The sequence below is a fragment of the Ascidiella aspersa genome, chromosome 3 (assembly GCF_963924565.1).
Source record: "Ascidiella aspersa chromosome 3, kaAscAspe10.2, whole genome shotgun sequence".
In the NCBI taxonomy this organism is placed as follows: domain Eukaryota; kingdom Metazoa; phylum Chordata; class Ascidiacea; order Phlebobranchia; family Ascidiidae; genus Ascidiella; species Ascidiella aspersa.
The window spans coordinates 18,561,790-18,588,798 of record NC_139449.1 but is presented as its reverse complement, the minus strand read 5'-3'; the positions used below and the strand labels follow the sequence as shown (position 1 = coordinate 18,588,798).

At 36.0% G+C, this 27,009-nt stretch overlaps 2 protein-coding genes across 4 annotated transcripts; one reads left to right on the top strand and one right to left on the bottom strand.

Annotated features, from left to right (window-relative positions):
* The first annotated feature begins 5,760 nt into the window (after positions 1–5,760).
* On the top strand, positions 5,761–8,482 carry LOC146160548 (LYR motif-containing protein 4A-like). Its single transcript, XM_083384652.1, has 3 exons — positions 5,761–5,946; positions 6,785–6,905; positions 8,126–8,482. The coding sequence occupies exons 1-3, from the start codon at positions 5,870–5,872 to the stop codon at positions 8,189–8,191; spliced, it is 264 nt and encodes an 87-aa protein (XP_083240778.1). The 5' UTR covers positions 5,761–5,869; the 3' UTR covers positions 8,192–8,482.
* A 127-nt stretch (positions 8,483–8,609) lies between these two features.
* On the bottom strand, positions 8,610–26,761 carry LOC146160547 (uncharacterized). 3 transcript variants are annotated; one of them, XM_083384649.1, is made up of 13 exons: positions 26,602–26,761; positions 25,057–25,419; positions 24,526–24,641; positions 16,114–16,708; positions 13,145–14,330; positions 12,932–13,061; positions 12,661–12,802; positions 12,478–12,593; positions 11,891–12,069; positions 10,908–11,113; positions 9,516–9,595; positions 9,024–9,158; positions 8,610–8,802 (listed from the first exon to the last, which is right to left on the bottom strand). In XM_083384649.1, the coding sequence occupies exons 1-13, from the start codon at positions 26,708–26,710 to the stop codon at positions 8,710–8,712; spliced, it is 3,450 nt and encodes a 1,149-aa protein (XP_083240775.1). In that variant the 5' UTR covers positions 26,711–26,761; the 3' UTR covers positions 8,610–8,709. The 3 variants fall into 3 exon arrangements, with proteins under 3 accessions (XP_083240775.1, XP_083240776.1, XP_083240777.1); XM_083384650.1 differs by having other exon boundaries at positions 12,661–12,799; XM_083384651.1 differs by having other exon boundaries at positions 13,145–14,327.
* Positions 26,762–27,009: the final 248 nt, after the last annotated feature.

The window sequence follows — 27,009 nt, the reverse complement described above, 5'->3', positions numbered from 1 at the left end:
TTCCCCACAATCAGAGTAACACCCCACAGCCTGTGTGAAAGCGACATAAACGGAATGGCGTGTTTAATTATGTGACTCATCTACGTGGCTCTAAAGATCTAATTCTTGGTCTCCGTAAATTCCCATTCATTTTTGCATTTGGTCAAGGGTAAAAATGAAAACTTAACGTATAAAAAGCAGTTTTGTGTCTAAAATAGGTTACTAAAAGAAAGGCGCGAACGCGCTCCGACTATTTAATCACTAATCACGTGTTACCAGCATTGTATAACCTTCTTCCTGAAGCCGCACGTTTTAGCCGCTATTTTAAAAATGTATTTAACATCAAACCAAATTGCAACGTTGTGTGTTTGTAAAATTGAAGCAACTAAACACACAACATGGCTAAACACGTCTCACATATTTTACGTAAAGAAAACCCGTGACATATTTCGATCAAAAATTACTAACAAACGTAAAATGTCGTAGTACCAATTGTTCAAATGGCGCGAAATTCAAGCAAATACGTAATCCCGGTATAGGTACCATACTGCGTACAACATAAAAAAATCCCGTTTGAAAAGTAAATTTGCTTAGTGTTCAAACCGCTGCAATAAACGCGATATTTTGCAAAGTCAGTTCACATTTCGCGTGGTATATACTCAATAAGGGTTGCTGTAGGTTGCCTGTGTAAGTGTCCTAATGCCTCATGAAAGAATGTTAAGGAAAACGCTGCAATAAACGAAATATTTTACGAATCAGGCTCAATTTACGTGGTTAAACAAACTGTAAAAAGCTATTATTAACAGTAGAAATTTTGCCACATGAAATTTTATTTTTACCAAGGCAATGTACTTGATTTTGACGGTCACGCAGGTTATTGCCCTATAATTTTTTGGAAACGTTTTACCCTTATACGTCAAAGGTTTTGCGAGAAGTCGCACGTGCAATCTTTGGATTTAACATGCAAACAAAGTACAATGCTGCGTGATGTTTTTGAAGTGGTACGACTAAATAATCGACTATATCACACATCACTTGGGTAAGCATGTTACACATATTTTAAGTAACGAAACCCTGTAACATTAGAAAAATCCCCATTGAAAATAAAAAAATGCTTACTGTTACACTGCTCCAATAAACGCAATATTTTGCGAATTTGCCAAGTATTGCGTGGTTAAACACATTGTAAGAAGCCATTAGGCTTTGGCGTCGATCACGGTCACAATATTGTTGGGAAGGTTTGTTGTACGATATCCGTGTAGGTTTCCTGATGTTTATTCAAAGTATGTTTAAAAAAGTGAAAATTGCTAAATATAACTAATTTGATTTTTATGTCAATGAAGGTAATTGCGCTGGAAAAAAGGTTTTGCGCGGTTACGGTAAAAGGTTTACATATTTCGCGCGCGCGCTCATGGAGAAGCGAGCACACGACGGGGAGTCGCCGGTCCTTTTGTTAGTCGACGACGACGTTGCTCTGCCAGCGACCGACCGGGCGAACATGTTGCCCCACATCTCACAAACTTTCTCTTTTATTATGTAGATGCGAAGCAACGCTAACTCGTACCAAAGTGTTTATGCTAAATGGCTTGTTCCGCAAGTATCACTGCGGTCAGCATTTGGATTGTCTGAAGCTACTTAAGACCGCAATCAGCTTGTAAACGAATGTCTTCTTAGCTATCGACGTGTACTCTTTACAGCGGCTATATGCTAATTTGTTTCGCCCATCTAGAGTTTGAAACTGGTTGTTCGTTCATCAACTAATACAATTCTAATCACCAGAACGTCTTGTGGCGGCTCGCGAGTTAGATACGCACCTTGAAGTTGGAGTCAGAACGAAAGCGGCAATTAGAACGCACTTCTGTTGAGTAAACTATTCAGGGACGTGCGGTCTGGGGAGGCAGGTGAGGCACAACATCTGGCAAAGCAAAACGTATATTAAAGAGATGTTTATCACAGAATATATATTATTTGCTAAAGTACAGTACACATTGCATGTTTTTGGGTGCTTTAATTTGAATGGATTCCTGTAGTCCATAATCCTTCTCCCGCAAATTTTACACTTCTATACCTAAAGCGTTATTATTTCCAATTTCTGTTGCGTTATTTATATCAAGCGTTCAAAATCGTTGAAATACGCGAAGAGAGGCAGCTAGGATTTGAGGCATACCTCAAATGTGACGTCCCAGCTTCTCTCTTCAGATCACAAAAGTTCTATGTACTGCATTATGCGTGCCCCTTTCTTTCCCAATTCTCTCGGAAAACATGATAAACGATTTAGCTAGGATTTGAGTCATGCCTCAAATGTGACGTCCCAGCTATGAAAAATTTCTACATTGACTTCTTGCAGTGTAAAGCAGTGTTTCTTAAAGTGGTTCATGGTTCACCCCAGGGTGAATAAAATTTTTGCAGGGGTGAACCAACCAAAAGGGGTGATTAAGGGTGAACGAAAGTTCATCCTATAGTCACTAGTAAACAACTTTCTAAAGTAAATCGACTATTGAACTGTTGTTTTTTGGTGTTTTTTTGCTTATTGTAATAGTTAAGTTGGTTTGCACTGAGTGTACAAGTTAGGCCTACCATATGTCGTCTCTTTTAGAAGGATTTGTCCCCTTTTCTTGAGAAAACTGAATGGTCCTCCGAGGACGCTCAAAAATGTCCAAATCTCGTTTTTCGCATCTCGAGTTAGTTGCTTATACTTCTAACAATACTTTTAGGCGAGAGGTTGTATTTATTTCCAAAAAATACTTAAGCCATGAAAGATGCTGAATTGCTGGTTTAAAAAGGGTTCTAGAGGGGCTCCAAACAATTCGTAGGGGTGGGAGGCGAGCTCTGAAAAAGTTAATATTTAATTTTTTTACTATGATTCTAATGGTATCGTTTTTTTGGTTGTACACCACTCTTACAGCGCTGACAAACTCTGTTTTTGCCAACTTTAACATTAAAACTGCCCTAAAAAATTTGTGAATCTTCTGTTACGGTATTACTTTGTTGAGCACAAAGTCTCTTTGAGTGCCATTCCATGTTTTCATATCATCGAAGGTATAACGGCCCTATTTAATTATAATTTTTCGAACTTATAGATAAACGATAAAAGTCATCCACCGTTTGAACTATTTTTTATCCATATTTTAAATAATTGGATAACAGGTTAGCAACAGGGGGACGAAAATACAGTTTAGCGCCAATTTAACCAATTAAATCCAATTGATATTTAATTAAAAATTCCGAATTGCTTTTCGTAGGGATGCAAGTCATAAGAAAATTACAAAGGGCGCCGCTGCTGAAAAAAGTTGTGGATATGGCACGTATTTCTCAAACGTAACAATTCTATTTTCGTTTTACTTGCAGGCTAAAAAATGTCCTCTTTTTGGGTGCTAAAAATATGGTAGCCCTAGTATAAGTCCAACAATTTGGTGACTTTTTGTTGCTTTATATTTCTGGACTCGAGAAATTGTAGATTTGCAATGGTAAAACTTAGCTTGAGTTCATCTTAAAAAAAATCAAAACAATCTAAGTCATTTTGTGCTGTTATATATAGACGAGATAGTTTTATCATATCATGAGACAAGGGTGAATGAAATCTGGAGATATATGCTAGGGGTGAACGAAACTAAAATGTTTAAGAAGCACTGGTGTAAAGGATTGTTTTTTATATAAAATTTAACTAAAATGGAGGAAAATTTACACTTTCAATCAATCTAAAGTTAGAGTCATAAATAAAGGCAAATCTGTTTCCCATTTAAAAGGTTTGCATCAGACGACTGCATGGACAAAAAAATAACACGCAACTTTCAAAGAGATTGGTAAAAAAAGGAGTGGATGTGACTGTCATAGGCTCAGCCAGGGGGCCACGGAGGCCATGACCCCCTAAAAATTTATAAATATTGTGTACTCTAAATAATATTTGTTTTGCAGTACCACAAAAGTCGATCACAGGCATGCCAGAACCTCAATTGTCATGCACTGTTACGTCATAAACGATTTAGTTATTATTAAATTCGCTATAGGCTACTTATTGATGTAGTTTTACTTTTTAGTCATTTTGTTTTTGCTCTCTGAATGATTTTTTAGTATTGCGCTAAAACTCAGTAAGTTGCTGCTCGAAACGGTTTGCTAGCGTATTTATTTGTGTTCGATACGCAGTTCATACAATGGTAAAAGCTAAACAACAAAAGTTTAAACTTTTTGCCCAGACCCCACCTTCCTAAATTTTTGGCTGGCTACGCTACCGGTGGATGTGCTTTAAAAATATCGCATTTTATACTTTCCCTGTTTCTTATTTTCAAGTTTGTAATAAACGTGAAAGTGTGGGGCGCAGCCACAATGAAAGAATGTAAACATTAAACATTCTATAAACATTTTTTCATTGTGGCTGCGCCCCACAAAAGCAAGCCGCTATTTTTTATCTTATTAGTACGATACCGTTTTTGTGATTGTTAAAGAAAAGTGTGGCTTGAAAAAATTAGTGCCTCACCATCTAGGTCACCGCACGTCACTGAAACTATTAAAAGTTCAACAAACTAAACTCGTGCCCCACACTACCTTTCTTTTTGGATAAGTTTCCAGTCTTTTGCAAGAAGGTTTGCAAAAATATTTAGGGCTCGGTTATAATACAAGCTTCACAAACGCTAAGCCTGTGTGATCCTGAGAGCCCGACCCAACAAAAATAAAACGAGCAATTTTTAATAAAATTTACTGATGGTTTTAATTATTGGAGATTTTTCTGTGATCTAGACCAGTATCTGAATCGATGTAACAGCCAATGTCATTTGAGTATAATTACTGTACCTAGCGTTAGTTGTAGGCTACAGCTACATGTATTTCAACTTAAAAAACGACGGCAAATTAACCACATTTTTGCTAGTGTTACCCATTCTAAACTTATCTTGTGTTTATTCCGAAGCTTTTAGTAGGTTTATCATTGCGCTTTCTATTTTTCACTTAAAAAAGGCGTGGCGTCCGGCTCCAGACAGCGGCGAAGCCAGCCGAAAAATTTTGTTTTTTGGGGGGGCCAAAAAGTTTGAACTTTTTGTTTTGATTTTGCTATTGTATTAACTACCGTAACGAACACAAATAACAATTCTAGCAAACCGTTTCGAGCTGCAACTGACTGAGTGTTAGCGCAATATCAAAAAACAATCAAAGAACAAAAACTGGCTAAATGTAGTAAAACTACAATAATGTATAGCAAACGTTATAATAACTACATCTTTTGTGACGTAACCTGGGCTGCGGAGTAGGTTGAAAACAACCCGAGTCCGACTCCGGCCAAAAAAATACACCCGAGTCCAACTCCGGCCAAATGTAAGATTTTGTCGAGTCCAGCTCTGGCTCTACAGCCTGTATTTTACCCATTTACGCAGCTAAATTAGGGTGGATTATCTGCAATCCACTCATATTGGTGCCATAATTGATCCACCCGTATTACATGGTTTAAAAATATTTCACCATTTGCTATTACACTTTTACAACTTACATTTTGCCGCCTCAACAGTTTCAAAATTTGATACTGCGCATGCGCACGTCGAACTCGGGACTCGGGTAGTTTTACGCGGCTCCACCAATTTTTTTAAAAAAGGTCCCTGCTCCATAAAATTTAAGTGAAATAAGGTTAATGCAATTTTTTTCTGTCTGGACCGCGATAGTCAATATTTATAGTTATCCGTTCCGCCGTCGTCAGTTCTTGAAAAAAGGTGACCATTGGATTAGACAAACAATGGCGTACAAAACTGGTCATATCGTTTTATCTGAGTCAACACGTGAAACTATCAGAACAGATGCATTGTGCGTTGCAGTTTATTTTCCTAATAGTTGTGCGGTATATACTATATACAAAGAGTTTAAGTTAATCCCTTGCTAACTAATCCCTTGCTAACTGTCCCGCGTTGACATGGCTCGAAACCAACTGGCTAAGCTCTACAAACAACTACTCACGGAAAGTTATAAGTTTACCGATTATAATTTCAGGTATGATTATGTATTAGGATGTGACGAATCCAAACTCGAATTCGGCACAAACATCGACGTTTATATTACATAGAATTACATGCTATTTATATTGCTAGTGATTTGGGATAGTTCACGTATTATTAATATTATATTTATTTCTTCCTTGCAATTTCAATTCTAACAACTCGCTTTCCAATGCCAGAATTTATTCTGCTGAAAAATAGTCAGTTACCATAAAACTTAAGACGATTAATTAGGAACAACTGTGAAAAGGATAGCAGGTACAGGAGTTTATCAATAGACTAAACATTTGGATAGAATCCTACCACATTTATTTTAACAGTAACTAAGTGTGTTGTCAAACTTAAAATTGCAATGAAAGACATAAATATGTTAGAGTTAATACAATAACAGTACTTGAACCACCCAAACCCAAATGCTAACTCTCACCCTAACAAATATTGTTGGCAACATAAACCCCAGTACGAAAATGTGGTAAGATTGTAGCCCAACGCACAAATGTTTTATCTATTGATAACCTATTTGCCCAATGAAAGTTGAATTTTAACCTGGATTTTTTGCACATGTTGACTTTTTGAACTTAAGTGCACTGTCACCATGGAAACTTAAAATATTGTTAGGGAAGATGTTTAAGTAGCCTAAATTGCATGGCTGTTATAAAGTTACTGCTAAAAATTGTGCAGTGACAAAATGAACTATTATATCAAAAACTGTAAGAACAGTTAAAGCATTTCATGCTTGCCATTGCTCAAAACTACAGGCCAAACTTTTAAACCTGGTGCACCCACAAACAATAAATGTGATATTTAAGTTTCAACTAATATTTTGATGATAGATCACATGCAGTGAGAAGAGTGCAACATCTTTATGGGAAGCATTTGGATGAAACAAATGAAAACAAACTAAACAATCTTATTAAAGAAGCCAAAAAAGATTTTGATCAAATTCATCGACAAGTAAGTATTAACACATTTATATTATTTGAATCTTTGGTCTTATTTACTATTAGGATTGTCTGATACTTGATATTTTATTCCAATACCGATACAATAAATTTTGATCAAAATGTATATCTAACCTGTCTCAAATAACAGAATTACTATGTCACACAAGCAAAACAAATAAAAAAAAATTAGATTATTCAGCCAAGCTTTAGTGATGAAAAATAAATTTACCTCCAGTTGTTAACCTCACTTTTCAAAAAAGATTACTTTCAAGATATAAAACCTGTGTTTGATTACAAATCATGAGTTAAAATTTATATTAAATTTGGTAAAGGATCAGCACCACTGCACCAGGGCAAAAGCTGAAGACTTTTAACAATTGTATCATGAGATTTTTGTGCAAACCATATTAGGCTTGAGAAAGACAGAAATTTTTGTTTAATTATCTATATAACAATAACTTATGATGTACAAATTTATTTCAAAAGTAAAAGAAAAAAACACAATCTGGTGAAAAAAATAACAATAAATGTAACAGTGGTTTCAACCCTACTCACTTGCATGTAACATTTTTGTTGTCCCCCTTCATTTATGAAAGACCTAATTTTGGGAAGACTATACTTTGGTTCAGAGATGATTACTTGACATATTTATTAAAAAGCGCTGTGTTCATCCAAACTGCTAAATCAAAATAAAATCATTATAGAAAATATGTTTTGGTGGCGACCATGGCTTTCATTATAATAGATGGAACCAAAAGTTAAAAGTTATACTATGCACAGCAGGAAAATTAGAATCTGACAAACTAAGAAATACGACAGTAACAAATAATTTGGAGAAATGTTAGCTGTATAGGCAAGAAGTAAAGTTAAAAAAAATCCTGTTTATTTATGACAATTATTTGTAAAAAATAAATTGGATGTCAGTAAAATTAAATAAAAAAAACATGCTAGGATTACCAAAATTGTAGCAAGCCATTGCACACACTTCAAACATAGTTATTTAGATTGTAGACATTACCAAAAAGTAGTGGTCTCGAAAAAGCAAATTTTTTTAATTTTGATTGTGTTGTTTTTCCATTATTTTAAGGCTAAAACAGGAAGTTTATTTAAATTAGGCAAGTCTCATTTTCTAAAATATACATTACTTTTAGTAGTCTCAACTTTGAATGATTTTTATGTTTTATTTCTAACCTTATATAAATAGAGCTTGAAATTACCTCTATATTCAAGGTTACAATTGGATCATTGTACAAAGTTGAGCATCACATTCTGGATCAAAGTGATGGAAAACTATAAGCCAAAAAAACATTTAAATTGCTGTCTTAATGATATTTCTTCACTGTGGAGTTGATAAGAAACATAAGTATGTGTATCAATGGGATGGAGCTGTCAACTAACAGTGATATTTAAATCAGAATTTTAATTTTTTGTTGCTATTGAATCTTTTGACAATTTTGCTTACATTGTTTTGTTGTATTTACTTGTCATAACAACTGGTGTAAACATCTTTTGTAAATAAAATAATGTTTCTTGACCCTATCTGTTTATCTACTTTTTTTTGTGCTGAAATAAAAACCTAACACAGCATTTAGAATGTTTATATGTTCGTCATGTTTTTCCGTTAATGTCAATATTTATACAACAAAACCAGGGATTGCAATAAAGAACTAATACTTCAAGCTAGTGAGCGTAACTTTCATGGACAACATTAAAGTTGGGACAGATAAAAACACTTTTATTTGCAAACACAAACAAGATTTAAAAAATAAACACCGTTTAGTTAATAAGAATAAGCAACACACTTCATATGATAACTAACAATCGTCCGTATTATGATTTGAAGATAGCACAGAGTTTGGCGGTTTTAAACTTTTGTAAATGCCGAAGTTGAAATTGTCAACCAACTCCTGTAACAAGAGCATAGTGCATATTTGTATAAAATAAATAAATGAAAGTAATTTAATGTGCAGTTAATATTAGATTGTATTTTATATATTTCTACAACAAAGTTTTTTTTTAAATCATAAATATTTTGAAAGTCACTGAAAACGTCATTCTCTATATGTGAATTATTTGCATAAAACTGAATTAAAGAAAACTCATGCGTCTCGTTTTCAAAAGTGTTTACCTGAATTAAAAAATTTGCGACCTTATCAATTGCCGCAAAGGATTGACAATGTGCGAAGCAAGTAATTCCCATAACCCCGGGAACGATAAGAATAATGCTTCCATTTTCGTCCCATGTTCCTACGATTTCTTGTGCCTGCAAATAATATTTCTTGTGTATTGAACTTGTGCTGATTAGCAATCAGTAAATACATCGAAGTATAGTGATCACGAGTCAAGAAGTTCCGATGAAGATTTTGTTCTCAAATACATTACAGCGCACGATACAACAATACATTTAAATGCATGATAATCGTGCTGTTTAAACTTACAATGCTTTTAGGGTTTTTTACGCTGTTTAATTAATAAAATCGCACCCAGCAATCTTTGTTTAGCCATACGCATGCTATTGCATTTTATGTAGGCCCAACCTCTTCGTCCTAACAACGAGGAAAAATATCTGCCCAATTAATGCACAGATTCCAATAGGGCCTATAAAGAAAATGCTCTGTACCGATTTTACTCCTTTCAAAGTGGTCGACTGAAGTATCTTTAAAAGGCTTTTCACACTTTCCGTGTCGACAACTGAAACACCTGAGAACAATACACTGTTTAAAAAATCTTTCGCACTAAGAATGCAAAAAAGGGGATTTCAGTTATTGTTACTTTGTTTAGGGGGTCGGCAACCTTTTTTGCACTGCGGACCGGTTTAAAACTCAAATTTGGCCGCGGACCGGCCTTAAAAAAACAAATGTTCAGTAAAGTAAATTTATGAGAACTCTGAGCTTGTTTTTGCGCAATCTATAGGAATTATTATTATTGAACTTAATGAAACCCGCAATAGTTCCCTCACTTTCTTTTTGTTTTGTGGTTTTGCCCTTTGTGCTGTCATCGCAGAAAATCCAGATTCGCACAAGTAAGATGTCGGAAATGGCAGCAAAAAGCTGTAGGGCTTTTATGGCAAGGTCAGGGTATTCTGGCAATACCTTCTTCCAAACATTGATAAAGTAGTTGCATGAAAAGTTCATTTTAAGCAGCCATTATTTACAATGTCCAGCAATTGGTCCTCTTGTCGATTTACCTGTTTCGAAAATAAATGGATTACGAATCCATTTATTTGCAGTCCCACGGTTTTTATGAAAATAGCGCTTGAACTCTAGTAAGTAGGGGAAGTTTTACGACCTAGTTTTCGTCTATAAATTTGTTAGCAAGGTCTAAATGTTTCTCTAATGAAAATCTTGGCAGTGATTCACGCAATTTAAACGCTCTCTGTTTTATGTTTTTTCTCGCGAGAGCCACCTTACTTCTGCGTGCAAAAGAAGGTATTTGTGTGGCGCATTCATGTCCTCACAGTCACATAGCTTCTCAAACAGCCGGGTGTTAACTGCATGGGGTTAATCAATTTAACTTTATCATCGAATACACGAATGATTTTAATATACTAGAATAGACTTTATGGTGAGAACTCGCTAAAATAAAAAAACATAATATTTTGGTCCATTTTTCGATATATTGCACAGTACGTAGCCTACGAGGAGTTGGATTTTGCGATAAGAAAAATCACTTTCAACGTTGTGAATGTGTTGTAACTCCTATGGCCATACCAGACTAGCTGTTTTGAATTATACTCGTGTATAGTGATTTTTATCATACCAATCAACCATGGAGTACATTCAAACGAAAGTTAATATGTTTTGAATATAGAAATACATTTCATTTTGTTTTACTTTTATCTTGCTTGTTACGTACGGTTTTGGTTTAGATCAAAAAAAATTTTAAATCTTAGATCTTAGATAGGTTTAGATCAAAATTTTTTTTTTAGACCGGCACCGGTCCGCGGACCGGCGGTTGCCGACCACTGGTTTAGATAACATTTTGATTCGTTTTAAACTCACGTAAGGTTCACCTGTCAGGGGACATTTTCCATTGTTAGCGAGAGTCGCGGCACCAACCACACATGCATCTGATGTCATTGCGGTGGAAAGGGATTGAAGATGGAATTCAAGCAAGTCGCTTAGATCGCTCGGCGAACCCCTCGGTAGTCGTTGTTCCGCGCTTAACATGTAAGCAAGGGCAAACTCCTCGTGGGCGTAATTTCGCCGGAAATTATAACTGAAATGTAGCTAAATGTTCACTTTAAATACAATGGTGCAGTAGTTCGATTCTTAACTTTAACAAAAAGCTAAGGTGGCTTAAAACACCGTATTCAAAATATAACCCTTAAATTCGCTAAACTGTAATTCAGGAGTTGTTTCGCATTGCGCACACAACAAATTGCTCGTGCTCGACACAAGCTGATTTAGACAAACGTGTTGTGAGGGAATTGACCCAAAGTTGCAAAGCTGTAATGTCGAGCGCCTAAAAAATGTCAAGCGCAAAAATTGAACGTTGCGTTATCGTGTTTCAAAAGATTTGACGACACACGATAAAACGGCAAAGTTAAAAAAAACATTATAGATTCGCGCAAAAAAGGTCGAGTCCCCCTGTTGCTAGCCTGTTATCATATATAAAATAGTTCGAAAGGAGGATAACTTCTATCGTTTATCTATAAGTGATCAAAACTGTAATTAAATAGAGCCGCTATAACTTCGATAATATGTATATTACTTAATAGTCAGAAAACATACAATGGCACTTAAACAAAGCAGAAAATCAAAGATTCGCGCGGAACGCGAAAATTTTTTGCAGTTGCATGGTGCCCAACCCAAACGAAACCATTAGAATAACTGCAAATATTTAAATATTTAAGTAGAGCTCGCGCACCCCTAAGAATTTCTTGGCGCCCTCCTAGGGGGACACGCCCCCCGGTTAGGAACCGCTGATTTACAGGTAACCAGTCCTGTGACCGCGTTATACCTTAAATGTTAAACGTCGTTGCCAAAAGGCTACCTTAAATTATCACAACAAAGTGGTTCATTTCCAATAAGTGCGCCGTAATAATCGTGAAGTGCTCCTAGACGCTTTTCGGTCGCCACCTGCCGGTATAACAACGTCGAAGTCAAGAAAGATCTGCTTTTCGTGAAAGGATTGCTAACATTTTCTTCAGTGGGCATCGAACTTAGATACATCTGGTAAAAAACATATTGCTAATAATGATACATGCTACAATTTTTTAGGAAATCATTTACAATGATAACTTAACATTCAGCCTTACTATGGCTAGCCATATATATAGGTAAGCAACTTAAAATGTTCAGTTATTAATGAATAGTGTTGAGGCTTTCAAGTCTTTAATGCATAGCCTACGAGTAATATAATAACAATCGTAGTATGAGAATCATTGCTTTAACCTGATACATAAACAATGTAAAGGGGTAATATTATTTTTGTAAGCGCGTAGGCCGTATTTATTTTAAAATACTCATATTTCAGTTAATTATTTTCCAAAGTAAAGTGTACAGCCAATAAAAGCGGTATTAGGTGAGTTGGTGTAATCAACATCAAAACGAAAAAAACGCAATTTTCTTCACATATACCTTAGATATTTCGGCCTCTTTTGCAAAATAATTCAACATCGTTTGGCTACCGTTCTGACGACAAGCCAAACAGTAATTGAAGACAGTTGCGCACGTATTCAGAGGATGAGGAGTTTCTGTATATATTTATAATCTTTACATAGAATAATCCTGGATTAATTTACGATTAGTTATTGGAACTACCTCGGTCACCAAACGAAAGTCTTTGTCCATCCACGGTACACAACGAAATTGAAATGCTCGAGGCGTCGTGTTGTTTATTTCGTCGCATCATAACGTTATAATTTGAACAAGCTTCGATATCGTTTGGCGGCGACTCCAACTGCTTAGGCAATGTATATAGATTGTACACTTCGCGGAACAAATTAGCTTTGTTATGAATTAGCAAACATTTTAGTAGCAATCGTAAGGCTAAATTTTTTTTGGTTTAGATATATGCATAATATTTTCGTACATTTGTTTCCAGAACGGTTTTTAGACTATCGAAGATCCTCTCCATTCTAAGTTTTAGCAGACTGAAGCCAGGTACTGACAACTGACTGAGAAGGATACAGCGAATGAAATCAAAACTCGGCTCGCATATCCTAAAATAAAGGAAAACGCATAAAATAGATGTTTGCAATGGGACTGTAAACAAGGTTTATTGATTAAGAGTATTTAAATATACCTGGCAAAAATGTCAAACGACAAAGATGAATCGGCACCGCCCGGCTCAAGCTCAATCCGGTGAAATGACTCCTTTAGACGAGGATCGGACAATCGAATACCTTTCGATTCGATGAGATTCAGCACATCCTTTATCTTAACAAATTCTGGTTTGTCTTTCGTTACAGCCGAAAGCGCAATTTGAAAAAGCCTTTGCAGGCCAGAATGTATTTGAGGGCTTCTTTTTTCCAAGTTGTTAAAATCGTTAGATTTGTTCGAGCTAACATTGTCCACCCTGCTTAGTTGCGACAGGTTTGTGCTTTTAAACGCGTTCCGATCTAACGACATAGTTTTGTTAATCACGTCTGATGGAAATGTAGTTGTCGAGTCTTCCTCTGGTAGGACGTAATCGTGGTCCGAGTTTGAGTCTTCTTCTGATGAAGATAGCTCATCCGGACTAATGAAGGTGTTTGGTACGTCATTGTTTTCAGGTAACTGAGTTAGTAGGTTTTCTGATTCTGACACGATTAAATGTTTATAATTCCCTGGCTTAGAACAATCATTGCCATCGTTATCTGTTTTCTGGCCACAAGACGCGTTTTCGATGGCAATCGATATCGTATCACTATTCATCGAAATGTTCTCGATAAACTCTTCCGCGTTTATGGATAGCATATCAGGTCCTTCAAACAACTCAGTCTTTTCCAAAATGTCGTTGAGACAGTTCATCACATCTAAATCATGATTATCTAAAGTCTGGAATATTTGTGAAGAACCAACCATATCGCCATTATTTGATAGGTTTAAATTACATGCCTCGGTATTCAATCGGTTTTGACTCAGGTGGTCATCATCACTTAAGTGATTCTTGTCGTTTGCGGTTTTGAACTTTTCGGCGCTAGAGTTGCCGCCAACTAAGTCTTGATCATACGCCGATATACCGTAACTTCGCTTTGCTTCCAACGAATCGGCCATGGATATTATTTGGTCCTTTTCGGTACAACTTTGTTCAGTTTGGTTCTTATTTTTATCCAGTATGCCGGGTGTTTCTTTTTCAGGCGTCATATGTTGCTGATTTGATGTGCTCAATTCTCCTGTTCGGTTGGTTTCATCACTATTTATTTCAAGTTTAGACAGATCAAGAAACGTGTCGTAGCGCGGATCTTGTCTTTTCGTGTCCACGTGGTTGCATTGGTGGTCGTCGGCTGCTAACGATATGACATATATATTGACTGTTTCTTAAAAAAATTATACGTTTACTTTGTCTAAAACTCTAAAAAACTTACGTCAAGTCAAGCCATTTGCACAAAAGAATTAAGTCAAGTCAAGTCAAGCCATTTGAAATCGGTGTAAAAAAACACTGATTCTAAGTATCGACCCATAGAAAATCAGAACATAATTTAATAATTATGCATTATTGCTTAATACCAAATCTATAACGAATAACATAACATTTCGGATTGCTGCAACACCAAAATCACCGCCAAAACACCTCATCAGTCGGAAATGGTCAAATAGTACGAAACAGTTACAATTGGTTTTACAATTATGAAATTGATATTTTACGGGTTGGAGTCCAGGTCCTAAAGTATATAGTCCCGAGAATATTGTCGACTTTAGAACAGGCGCGAACGCGTCATTCGCACTCATGGCTTCCCCAAGTTCAAGGTTAAGCAGTTGGCTCAACCGTTCGATGGTAATTTAATTGAGTTCTGCAGACTGTCGGGTTATGCATGTCGCCTTGTGCAAGTTAAACAGGCAAATCCATAACATGTTACAAAATCTGAAATTCACAGCCACTATAGGGGAGTGTGTGTCGGTCAAGTCTCAATAATCCACGCCTTTGAGAACTACACGAAGTTGCAACTGTCGTTAATCGTTGAACACTTTTTGTTCTATTCTACAATAAAACATAATGATATTTATTTGAAGGTCGCTTCCGTCTCATAATCAATCTCTACTAGGAAAATCGAAAGTGCGCTTTTTGTCAAGCTATAAAAAAGGGCGTGTTAAACTTGCTTACTTGTGTTCGGCAACTTTTATCCGGATATTGTTAATGCACGACAATTTCGATGCCCCGTGGCAACTACATTCATTCTTCTGCGTTTGTTTGGATTGGATCGCGCCGTATGGTGTTTAGAAAGACTCGGATTTGTTCGGCTCCATTTTACGTTTAACAACCAAAGTTTAAATTAATATTTTTTATGCGTTTAATACAGTGCTACACGACACACTTTAATTTTAATAGATAAATAAAAAGCCACCAAAAATAGATCAGGAACATCGTTAAAACGATAGACACTAAGCCTCACTAGTTTTTGAATGCGCTGGTGCGCGACATTAAAAGTAAGTTCCTAAAACGACAGACGAATTCCTGGCGTTAACAGCAAATCGAAAGCAACAACAAGATTTGCAAGCAACCAGGGTTTGTTAACTTGCCTAAATTCACGTACCCAACGAATAGCGCCCTGTTATAAACAAAGAATTTAAGGCCCTACTATAGATACGATGATCTAAAGCAGGGGTTCTTAAACTGGGGTCCACGGACCCCTTGGGACTAGTTTTAGGGGGTCCATGAAGGTCTAATTGAAAAAGAAAACAATTTAATTAAAAATAAAACGGTTTTGCACGGAATGTATTTAGACTCCTTTTCACTTTACATTTTTGGATCCAAAATCAGCAAATTTATGAAGTCTATTTGTACTGTGACATCAATTTATGACGTCATTTTTGAAATTTTGTTGCCTACAGTGGTCCACGCGAGAAAAATTTTAGGTGTCCGCAGTGAAAAAATTTAAGAACCCCAGATCTAAAGGCAGGTACTGTCCGTGTAATATTGTCTTAGATGACTACGTACATAAGGTATTGACGAAGTATAACAAAACTTTAATCATTTCAGAAGTGTGCCTGTAATTATAATACAAATCGCAAAGATATAAAACAAACTATATTTGGTAATAATAAAATGTTTTATTATAGATGTTATCTTACCTTTTACCGCAACTGAAATTAAGGACGTGCCTAAAGTACAGCCTTCGCTATCATCGTTTCCAGTTTCCATTTTCAAGTGTGTCGTTTGCAAAGCGTCTATGACGTCATTGTCACTGCAGCGCTGTGAACCAGTCTTTATCCAAGAAACAGAGGTATGTTGCTTAGTTGCATTCTTAAAGTAGGGGCGCGGCGTGAGAAAGCAGTTTGTTTTGTGGTTGACACCCCGGACGAAGATAGCTCCTAGCGTTTGTAGCGGCTCCGAAGGAATCTCACAGTCTTTGCCCGCAGTCGAAGACCATACGACATCAGCGCCACGCCTGTCAGTCGATAAGTGAAAACAGCTGTTAGAATCAAGTTTGCTGCCTTTTTCTGTTGGAGATCTCACAGGCTCTCGATTGCTTTTTTCCCCTGAGAATCGACTTTCTCGTGTGTTGTTCTCCCAAGAGAATAAATCTGTTTCTAATAGACTTGAGCTTTCGTTGGACCTTGTCCTTGCCAGTTTAGTCCGGATCACTTGCGGACGTGCCATTACTGCGTCTTCATCACTCAGATTGCCATCAGTGTGGTTCATGGATCCTGAATGTGCTATCCAACTCTGGTAAAGTAATAAAATTCTAGTAAAAAAAACACTTTATCACAAAGACAAATTATAATATAAATAAAGCAGGCTTTTTCAACTCGTATTAGGCAGTGAAGCACTATTCCTACCAACATAACCCTTTAATCCCCAAATATTAAGATGTTTATATGAAATATTTACTTGCATATTTGTAAGAAATTCTGTGCGACCGTTTGATAGAAGTACCGCGGACCCCTAGGGGTTCTTTAACCCTTAGTTAGGAAGCCTTACAAAAAAGGAAAGCATTTATGTAATTACTTAAGTACTCTATTTTATGTAGGGCAAAAAAAGTTTTACATTGGAATTTCATATTCAAGTATTTAAATGCAACTGTAAACTAAACGGAAAATAGGATCCCTATCGGCAATGTAGCTTTAAATGACCAAAGGGATGTACGCAGCTCGAAATTCGTCGCGTAATATCTCCGGAAGTAAACAAGATATCGATTTTTTTACACATTACTCCAAGCAACCTACCTTAGCCAGCAATCAGACTTAAAAAAATATTTAAATATTAATATAAATATTAATATTCAGTCATATTCGGCCTTAAAATTAAAATCTGCTCTAACTGACTTACATAGGGCGACAGCTACGGGTCTACTTTTCAAAATGAAATATGACAAGACCGCCAATTATTCATATCTCATTTTGAAGTTACTGATCGATATCTTGTTTTCTTCCGGAGATATTACGTGACGAAATTCGAGCTGCGTACTTCCCTTTGGTCTTTAAATCGGACAAGCAACGAAATGTTTACGTTACAACTGAATAACCGATTCCTGACATGATTTGTCGTGTAACAAAGCTAAGATGAACAAATTGCTTGTAAGGATCATGCAATTCACAAGAGTCGTAATTACAATGAAACATTTCTTCTATAACCCTGTATTTATAGCAGGGGTCGGCAATCTACGACCCGCGGCCCGCCAGTGAAAATCATCCGGCCCGCGAGCTGCTTCACAAGCGACACAGGGCCATGTTTCATATTTTTAATTATGTTAACTACAGTATACGGCTTCTCAGCCTTTTTTTAGGCTTCTCAGACAAAAAGCAACATGTGCATGGAGGCTATATTTAAGTAAAAAATTTTTCTCTCTCTAAAATGAAAGTTTCTCCAACTTGGTCTATGTTTGTTTCGCTGATGTATTCCGTTTTTCAAGATAAACATTAACAAGAGTAAAAGGTATATAGGTTTTATTTTATGTGTGCCCAATGTGTCACATCTCCTTATAAATCAAAAGACTTGCCAAATTGAACCAAACATACGCGTTTCTTCGCGTTTTGCTCGTCGCCAACTATTTTCCTACAATTTGACCCAATTTCAATTGCATGAAACATTGAGATTCGCCCCTGATGAAGAGTAACTACATTAAAATGCTTGAAAGCCACACGTTTGTATGTCAAAATTGTAAGTGGAAATTTATTACCGCCTGCTGAGAACTTGAGTTTTGTTTGGCACGCAACAAGGAAAAGGCAGACCCCAGATTTATAGGCTGTATATTACCTGGTTATAAGTACCAAACCTATACACATGTAGGAAGAAGTAGCAAACGGGTGGCGCTGTTTGACTTAGCAAAACATTTTACATAACTTCTATTTCCATGTTGAAAATTAAACATTCAGTAAGCTTATGTCTGACCGCAAACCCCCTTTCCACGTGAATGGCTTCGCGCGATTTACAAAGCTGAAGTGGATTGAGTCTCGTTTGACAAGAAAGTTGGAAAAGCACAAAAGAAAGTCGACTAACAAGCGCTCGTCAATTCGTCAAAGCAGCGCATTTCTATACGCAGTTAAGTTTGTTTCTAGGCCGGCAAAGAAACGTCGAATATGTTATGAAACACCAAAGTGTAAAGTTTGTTTCAAAATATAAACTGTACCGGGCATAGTAATATATACAATTATAATTACCAGAAAAGATGTTTTTTGATTAATAGGTGTCAAAATGTTGAGCAAGTGACAAGTTGCTATATGTGCTCCCAAAAAGGCCAGGATGTTATAGCCAGGCTTCATTGTGCTATTTCAAATTTTTAAGAAAGGTAACCAACGTTTAGAGTTAGACGCTATGTTTAAACAATTGCGGGAGGACAGCTTGATTTCCTAGAAGAGCGTGGTCTAACTGGATTTTGTCGAGGCCAACAGATGCAATTCCTTTAATATTGCGGGCCAAAGTTGTAATGCTGAATCCAAATAGATGGGGGCATAGGACGTCTCAATTACGTCATATTCGAAGTAGTCTCTAGAAATGTCCGTTCACGAAACAACTGGTATGTAATTATGCAATCGAACCAACTGCATATGTTTTTTTATAGTTTCAGTTGGACAAACGTTTTATCTTAGTAGTTTACTTGACGCATTGCCACATTGAAAAGAAGCGTTATATCATCGAATATCTAAACGGAAAACACGAAGAGCCAAAAATATAGATTGAGTTTATTTTGCCTAAAAAGTTATTATAGGTGTTACTATATGTGTTAAGCTGTGAAGAAAATTGCGGTAAGCGGATAGTTTGAAAGAAATTGCTTTTTGTGGAGAATGGGATTCAGCAAAGCGCTTGACAGTGGACACATAGGGAAGGTGAAAATATTGCAGGGCGCTTTAATGCATTGGCGTGCCGTAATACAAAACATAACATAAAATCGAAGAAAATTTGCGCGAAGCGCAAAATATATTGTAATTACATTGCATTTAGTTTGGCACTCAAAACAAAGAGAGCAAACAGCAAATACATCAATGTTGGGCGATTTGATCACGGGTGAATAAAAACTAAATTTTGTGTTTAAATATTTCGTCTGTGTATAAATTTTATTCGTTATGCCATAATTTTACATATATTTTGTTAAGTTTAAAGTATCTGCTTTTACTGTTTTTAAAATTTGCACAACGTCGAGAGTCACAACGGCCATATTCAAATTATATCTTTTATATTAACCTATAGATAAAAAAATAAACTTGGCACACTTTCAGAAAGTAGTTTTGTTGCGCATTTTCAACGTGACTTTAAAATGCATGCGCCTTGCGTACTTACTCGAAAATACAATTTCTGCCAATCAAGCCAATATAACGCAATTTTATTCGAGCTCTGCATAAATCGATGAAGTGTTTGTCAGGGGTTCTTAAACTTGGGGGCGTGATGGGTTGGCCTAGGGGGCCCAAATGACCCGCTATAAAAAAGCTTTTTTTGTTTAGTTAGTATACATTTTCCCTTACACTACTGTATATATGTTTTAAAACTATTTTTTGCCGTAAGTGACATTTTTTGTCGTAAGTGTATTGCTTTATGCCTATATCACTTAATCTGTTCTATTCAGGGAATATACATTTTAGTTTCCTGTTCTTATATGCAGGTACAGTGACCTGAATGTGGCAGGGTGCTTTACTATACACACTGTACAGCGTTGTCAAACGGCCCTTTTCAGGGACGGAACTAACGGGGCACTATATTTACTTTTGCCAACTTTTAGTACATAAACGCAAAATTGTTTTGCACTTCGCCGAAACTTTTTAACGATTTGGTACATTTTTGGCAGGTTTAAGGAAACTTTTCAGCTTATACACGCCTTACACTGAGTCACACAGTATGCATAGCATGTTGCGCTCTATAAAATCGTACACTCTAGAATTGCAAGTTTTGACAAATTAACAAACGCCAATATATCGATCGAGCTATGCCCTAAAATTAAAGTTTAGCTAATTTAAACAAAATAAATACACTTTTTCGCGCTTAGTGCCATTAGATTGTACCTATATATTAGAGAACAAGTTAACTAAAGAACTGATTTTAATATTAGTTATTTTATGACTTCATGACGCAACTTACACTATACGCAACTTTGTGACAGCATTTCTAAAACAATATATATGGCCCCTTTTCCTAACAAAAATCCTGTATCCATCCCGGGTCCTTTTATGTCCAATTAATGTACTCCTTGTGGGTATTTTTCTTATGAAACTCTTAGGACTAAATATTTAAAAAATAGTGGATTGGATGTAAAAACCTACTTTTAAGTGCCAAAGTTGTAACTAACATCGGAAGATAATTTTATTGCAAACCATCCAAGACCCCAAAAATGTGGCAGTATTTTGCTCATATGTGACTCACAATTTAGCGCTGTGGGGTCAATGACCCTTACAACCTATTTGCAGAAATTATCTTGATCAATGCTATTATATGAGTACTGTAATGTGCGAATAGTGATCGCGTATTTTTATTACACTGTTTTATTGTGATCATGGAAATGCCGTGTGGACTAATTTTAATTCTAATAAACATTTTTTCAACGCTTTCTGGCCTTTATATTTAGTTAGGCCTATTTCCAATCGGTCCGTTCCTGATTAACAATTGTTTTAATGAAATGCTTACAAACTGCACGTTTTAACAAAAAAAATCGGTTAAAATTCATCACGGCCCGCTAAGACCTTACATAGCTTAGCTTTAGCTCGTGTTGTTAGTTATATTTCCTGTTGCAGATTATAGTCTCAAACGACACGTGTAACTTGGTTTATTTTGATTCAATACATAAACCGATTGGTCAATTTAAAGAAATATAAGAAAGATTTTGTATTGTTGGTGCGTTTCTAAATTCTGTTCTAAATTTTCCCTAATTTTCCTGGTAGAGCTTTCTATAACCTGTCGCTGTAGCCATACTTTCAAGTTTAATTTTCTGAAAATTCGTTGAGTCGTGACTCTTTAATTTTTCTCCAAATTCAATAAAAACTACCCTAGTCTTGAAACACGTTTCAAGTTATTCATGGCTAATATTCTTTCACTTTCCTTGGTCACCAGAGTTTTTTAGCTGCCAACCGACTTATATGTTTTCAACAAAGGTGAAGTTAATGAATGTTATCGATTATAAGAGCTAGGACCGTCGGCAGATATTGATTGTCCGTCGGTAAACCATTACCAACTGGTTGCAGCTATACCAAAAAAGCGTGAATGATTTCATCGGGTATTTCGAAAAATCGGAACATAAGTTGTATTTTAAGCGATACATTATTGCGCATATAGATTTCTGCAATGGAAAATTTTGCAAATTAGAGGTGCCTTTAAAAAAATACGTAAGATATCCAACGTTTCGTTTCCAAAAAATGAAAACCCAAATGCGTGATGCGTTAAAAGTTGACTTTAAAATGTCTTTAAAATGTGACGTACTCTTTAATTAAAGTATATCACGAAATTGCGTAATATATGATTGTTTTTTGCGTAAAAACTATCAACAATTTTCTTTGTCGTACTGAACTTTTTATTCTCGCGACCCCATTTACACCTTAAGCATGCACTATAGACTATAGCAGGGTGGTCCAAGGTTGACAGCTTCGCGGGCCACAATATTTCTTGCATATCTTTTTTGGCTTAGGGCACCCTACAGATATTTTTAATAATTCGCGACACTCTTGAGTGATTAACTGTAACGTTACAATAAACGAGATTGAAACAGCACATTCACTGTGCAACAAGGTTGAAAAACCCTTTTTATTTTTTTGCACTTTAATCGTACACAAAAATATTGTATCAAGAAGCTTACGAACAGAGCAAAAAACGGACTCGGTACCCTTGAGCGTTAAAAATGGCACCCTAGACTAGAGTGCCGAGAACCCCGGTTGAGAACCAATGCAGATTAAACCCTTAAAGCTACGCGTTGCAATAAATAAACCAACAGTGCTCGCGGGCAAAGTCAAAATGTGGCCTGGCCCGCGGGCCTAGGTTTGGACCACCCTGGACTATAGTATTAACGACAGCTATACGATTTAAGCCTCTATCTAGTCACAACGATTTTTTTTATCCCAAAGAAGAAAATAGTATTATCTGGTTATGAAGTGAATTGAATACGGTAAACTCGTAAAGCAGCCGAACCGGAACTGAACCGAATAATTTGAAAGTCCTCAACCTTAACCGAACCCGAACCTGTAAATAAAAGCGGTTCGCTCCTGCATGACGTCACAACTTCTATTTTACCAAGTTACGCCATGTTCGAAATTTTATGAAAAAAATATGAATATTGAATAAAAAAATCGTCTATTTTTTATTTTTTAGATATTTCAATAATGAGTTGCTGGTTTTTTTAATAATTCACGTAATTTAGATTAAATGACTTACAATTCAAAATTTATTCTCTACATTTATCGACCCACATTTTGAGATTTTAAGCAAATTATATTGTATCTGAACCGGAACTTTATGAACCGGTATAAAATAACGATGGTTGAACCGGAGCTGAACCGGAACTTTTAAATTGCTCGAAACCGAAACCGGAAATGAACGGATTCCAAAACAATCCTTGAACACAAACCGAACCTGAACCGGAAAAGTCAAACGGTTCGACTTCCTGTTTAAAACTTTAATAGAAATTAAAAAAAATATTTTATAGCAGTCTTTTCTCATGCATGTTTTTATATCATTTGGTTTTCCTTTAAATTATTTCAGTTTGAAAAAAATGTTTTACGGAGCATTTAATCGTGTATGAATGTTAATTACAGAGTTTTTTTTATTAAAAATCGCAAAACTTCGGTGGTTATTTTAGAGTTAGACAAAACCATTGAAGTTACACTCGGGCCATTCATTTAAAATAAGACTAATTGTGACGTCATAAACACGACCAGTTTACTAACGCCAATGTCATTAACACAGTTGTCAGACTGGCGGTGGTTCTTGCTTTTTCTCTACTGCTAAGTTTTTAGTTACTGTTGTTGTTTTTCTTGTCAATTTTTCGTTTGACAAATAGTACACTTTTATAGACAAACCAAAAGCATTGTAGGATTTTCACGGGATTCGGTTCGGAGCAATTTAAAAGTTCGGGTTCAGCTCCGGTGCGACTAAATTTATTTTTAAAACCGGTTTATAAAGTTTCGGTTTGGATGAAATATTAATTGCGTTAAATAAAAATTGTACTGGTAGGTCACTAAATGTAGAGCATAATTATTGAATCGCAACTCGTATTTAATCTAAGTTTCGTGACGTATTAAAAAACAAGCAGTTCATTATTTAAATAACTCAAAAATAAAAAGCGTCGTTTTATTTAATATATATTATTTTTATTCATGAAATTCTGAACATGGTATAACTATAGACTCTGTAAAATACAAGTTGTAACGTCACGGTTGAGTGAAGCGCTTTTTTGACCGGTTCGGGTGCGGTCAAGGTTCAGGTACTTTTAAAATATTCGGTTTAATTCCGGTTCGGCTCCTTAAAATCTTACAAACAAAACGGTTCAGGACGGTCACGGTTCGAAAAAAAAACGGTCCAAATACGGTTTATAAAGTTCCGGTTCGGGCCCGGTTCGACTCCCTGGTCATAACTAATTCAATTACAAAATTAGCATATAATAGGTTAAAATTTGTAAAAATATTTTCATAGTCAAAATCGTTTACAAAATGCACAGAGTTATTTTAAAGATTGCGGTACATTACTTTATTCGTTTAAAGAAGAAAATATAAATTATTATCCAACAAGAACTGTAGTTCCTTATTAAATTGCCATTTGTTTAAAGTTTGTTTTGACAATTTTTTAAATCACTCCTATAGACACTAATGCGTTGTTTAAATTAATGTGTTCATAATATGTTAGAGTTTTAAAAAAAATATTTTTAGGTCAAATTTGTCACAATTTTTAGTTTTTTAAATCATTTTTTTAGGTCAAATCATAATCTCCTTAATCATAACTAAGCAAATGGTTTGAAAATGCACGAAAACTACAGAAGGACCATTTTGATAGCCAAGTTACGCAATTTACTTCGAAAGGCTTCAGATTAGTGTCGTCTGTGATCGATTCAAATGTTTTTTTAGCATAAAACAAACCTCTATTTCCTTTAAATCAATTGTGCCCGCGCCGGACACCGTGTGTCGGCGTTCTTGTCGCGGCTTTCGGGGTTTACCCTTAACCAAGAAGGAACTGTATAACTCGTGACGATTTTCTAAAAATAAGTATAGAATATGCATAACTCAACGGTTCAGAATCAAGTATATTGACAGTGCGTGCATTAGCAATTTTTTTTTCAATTTGGCTTTCGTAATTAGATAGTTGGGCTCCATGAAAAATATCAAGTATTCCAAATGTACTGTAATTTTTATGCTTGCACCCAAAGCCAAACCCAGTTGGCTACAAATCAAGGCTTTGTTTAAAAACAGTTGGACGAAACTAAAAATATACACGAATCGGCTCACCTTTTTTAATCAATATGTTTTTTTCATTTTTATTTCGTTAAGTGGACTGACAGCTCAAGCTTATGACATGTTATTTTATTGCCCACAAACTATAAATAATAAACACAAATAAAAAAGAACTAGGATTACAAGAAAAATTGCTTAAAATACAAAAAAATAACGCACCCGGCTCAACTCCGCGCCTCGATTTTACATTGCGCATCCCCTGCAAATATCGCTCAAACAATAGGTTTCTAATGTTGGAGGGGTTGGCGACGTCATGTGTTGTCTCGCACAAGCTGCGCTCAACCTCAGGAGGGGTGGCGATTGATTTTCGAACTTCTGGTACACATTCTAGACTAGGCTGGCGACCGCGGGACAAGTCCGGGCGTTGTTTAGGCTCAAGACTTTCAAGGGTAACGATTTCGCCGTTGTTTGTATTCTTTTTTGCTTCGGGACATCCAGGATTGGACGACGCGAACAGAAGCCTTAAAGCAGCCTCGCTTTCCGATAAACTATTGCACGAGAAACGTTGTGTTGACCGTGAAACTGTAAAATCGTAAGAGCGGATATAAATCTTACAATAAACGATTTGCATCTAGAAATCTCAATACGACTAAATATTTGCTGTGTTTTTAAACGTTAAAAAAATTTGCTAAAAAGCAAAAGTGATATGGCAAAAATATGGCATCGTGCAAAGTTTTAAATTGAGTGCTATCTATTCCTTAAATGATAAACATTGAAACAATTAGATCGGGTTGTTACAAGATTTCGAGAGTGTTGGGCCTTTTCGCAGCAAAATAAACTAACGCCAATTAGGAACTCAAGGGCTAATATTTGTGTATTTGGTTAAACTTAGATACAATTTATTTAGTTAATTTTGCGTATTTGTCGCGAAAACTGCGCTGAACCTCCAGGTGGGGTGTGAAAATAAAATTGGGTCTAACAAATCAAACAATGACGATAAGTGAATATACGGTTGCTTGTTCGTCGGACAAATATATACGTCGGACGAACAATTTTATAATTGTTTACGACAAGGTTAGAGCTTTGAGATGCCTGATTTTACATCTTAAAATCTGTTACAAATTTTTTCAGAAAAATTGGCCACAACTGGCAGCGATCGCAGAAGTTGATCAGTCGTATTTGACGCTAAATAGTTTCTGGTGATGTGATTGCAAGGAATTTATTTTAAATGACAAATTGAGGAGTCGGCAATCTTTAAAGCCCTGTGTATCACAAAGAACCCACGCATCCAGCCCTCGGTGTAGGTAGGTCTAATTTCTTAAAAAAATGCAGGAACAATGGCGAGGGAGTTCTAAATGGCGTCACAATGGAAAAATCATTCGACCGTATCGGTGTGACAAACCTTCGATCAGCGTCAGGTTCGCAAAAATACTGGAACTGCGTTTATTACTCGCCTTCTAAATCGCTTTATAATAGTTAACATAAACATCTTGAAAATTAGGTGTGAAGCGCTTTTCATTTTATTTGGAAATATATGTAAATTCCGATGGTTTCAAATTTTATAACGATGCACCCGCACAGAAATTAATAACACAAAAAGTTGAGTGTACCGATAATTAATGCGAGTAACTTTAAGACATTAAAGGGAACCGGTAATTAACGTGAAGGTATTAAGCCATAATAATATGGGTTTTAACAAGCCTTTACGACAGCATCATCAGTGTTAAAACGTATTACGAAACATAATTAGTTTCATTGCTATACCTTTCTTAGTTGCATGAAGAAGGGCCGTGACGTCAACTTCTTGATACATACGACGCCATGGCGATTTTCGTTTGCTTGTGACGTCACTGTTCACTTCGGCGTCTTTCATCTTGAACTTTTATTTGTTGGTCATCATCACCGGTCCATATCGAATATTATATCAGCTATTTCACTTATTTTACAAATTAAATTAAATCGGTTATTCCAATACGAAACTGACCTAGAGCCATGCTTAAGTAATATGAACACCCTCTCTGGCTTTACCGCAACTTATATTGTTGACCGCCCAGTTTATGGCGCATAGTGCAGCCATATAACTTAATTAGACTTTAAAAAATAAAAGCGCTCTTCGACAACAGTTTATCACGGACAACAATGCTGCAAGGTTAAAATTATTCAACTTCTACA

What these genes read in the sequence shown, in the direction of transcription:
- LOC146160548 (XM_083384652.1), top strand. Translation starts at nt 5,870, where the DNA reads ATGGCTCGAAACCAACTGGCTAAGCTCTACAAACAACTACTCACGGAA. An exon ending in TTTACCGATTATAATTTCAG is followed by an intron (nt 5,947 to 6,784) that starts GTATGATTATGT and finishes TTTTGATGATAG; the next exon opens with ATCACATGCAGTGAGAAGAG. An exon ending in TTGATCAAATTCATCGACAA is followed by an intron (nt 6,906 to 8,125) that starts GTAAGTATTAAC and finishes TCTATATTCAAG; the next exon opens with GTTACAATTGGATCATTGTA.
- LOC146160547 (XM_083384649.1), bottom strand. Translation starts at nt 26,710, where the DNA reads ATGAAAGACGCCGAAGTGAACAGTGACGTCACAAGCAAACGAAAATCG. An exon ending in TCTTCATGCAACTAAGAAAG is followed by an intron (nt 25,420 to 26,601) that starts GTATAGCAATGA and finishes ACGATTTTACAG; the next exon opens with TTTCACGGTCAACACAACGT. An exon ending in TTGATTTAAAGGAAATAGAG is followed by an intron (nt 16,709 to 24,525) that starts GTTTGTTTTATG and finishes TTACTTTACCAG; the next exon opens with AGTTGGATAGCACATTCAGG.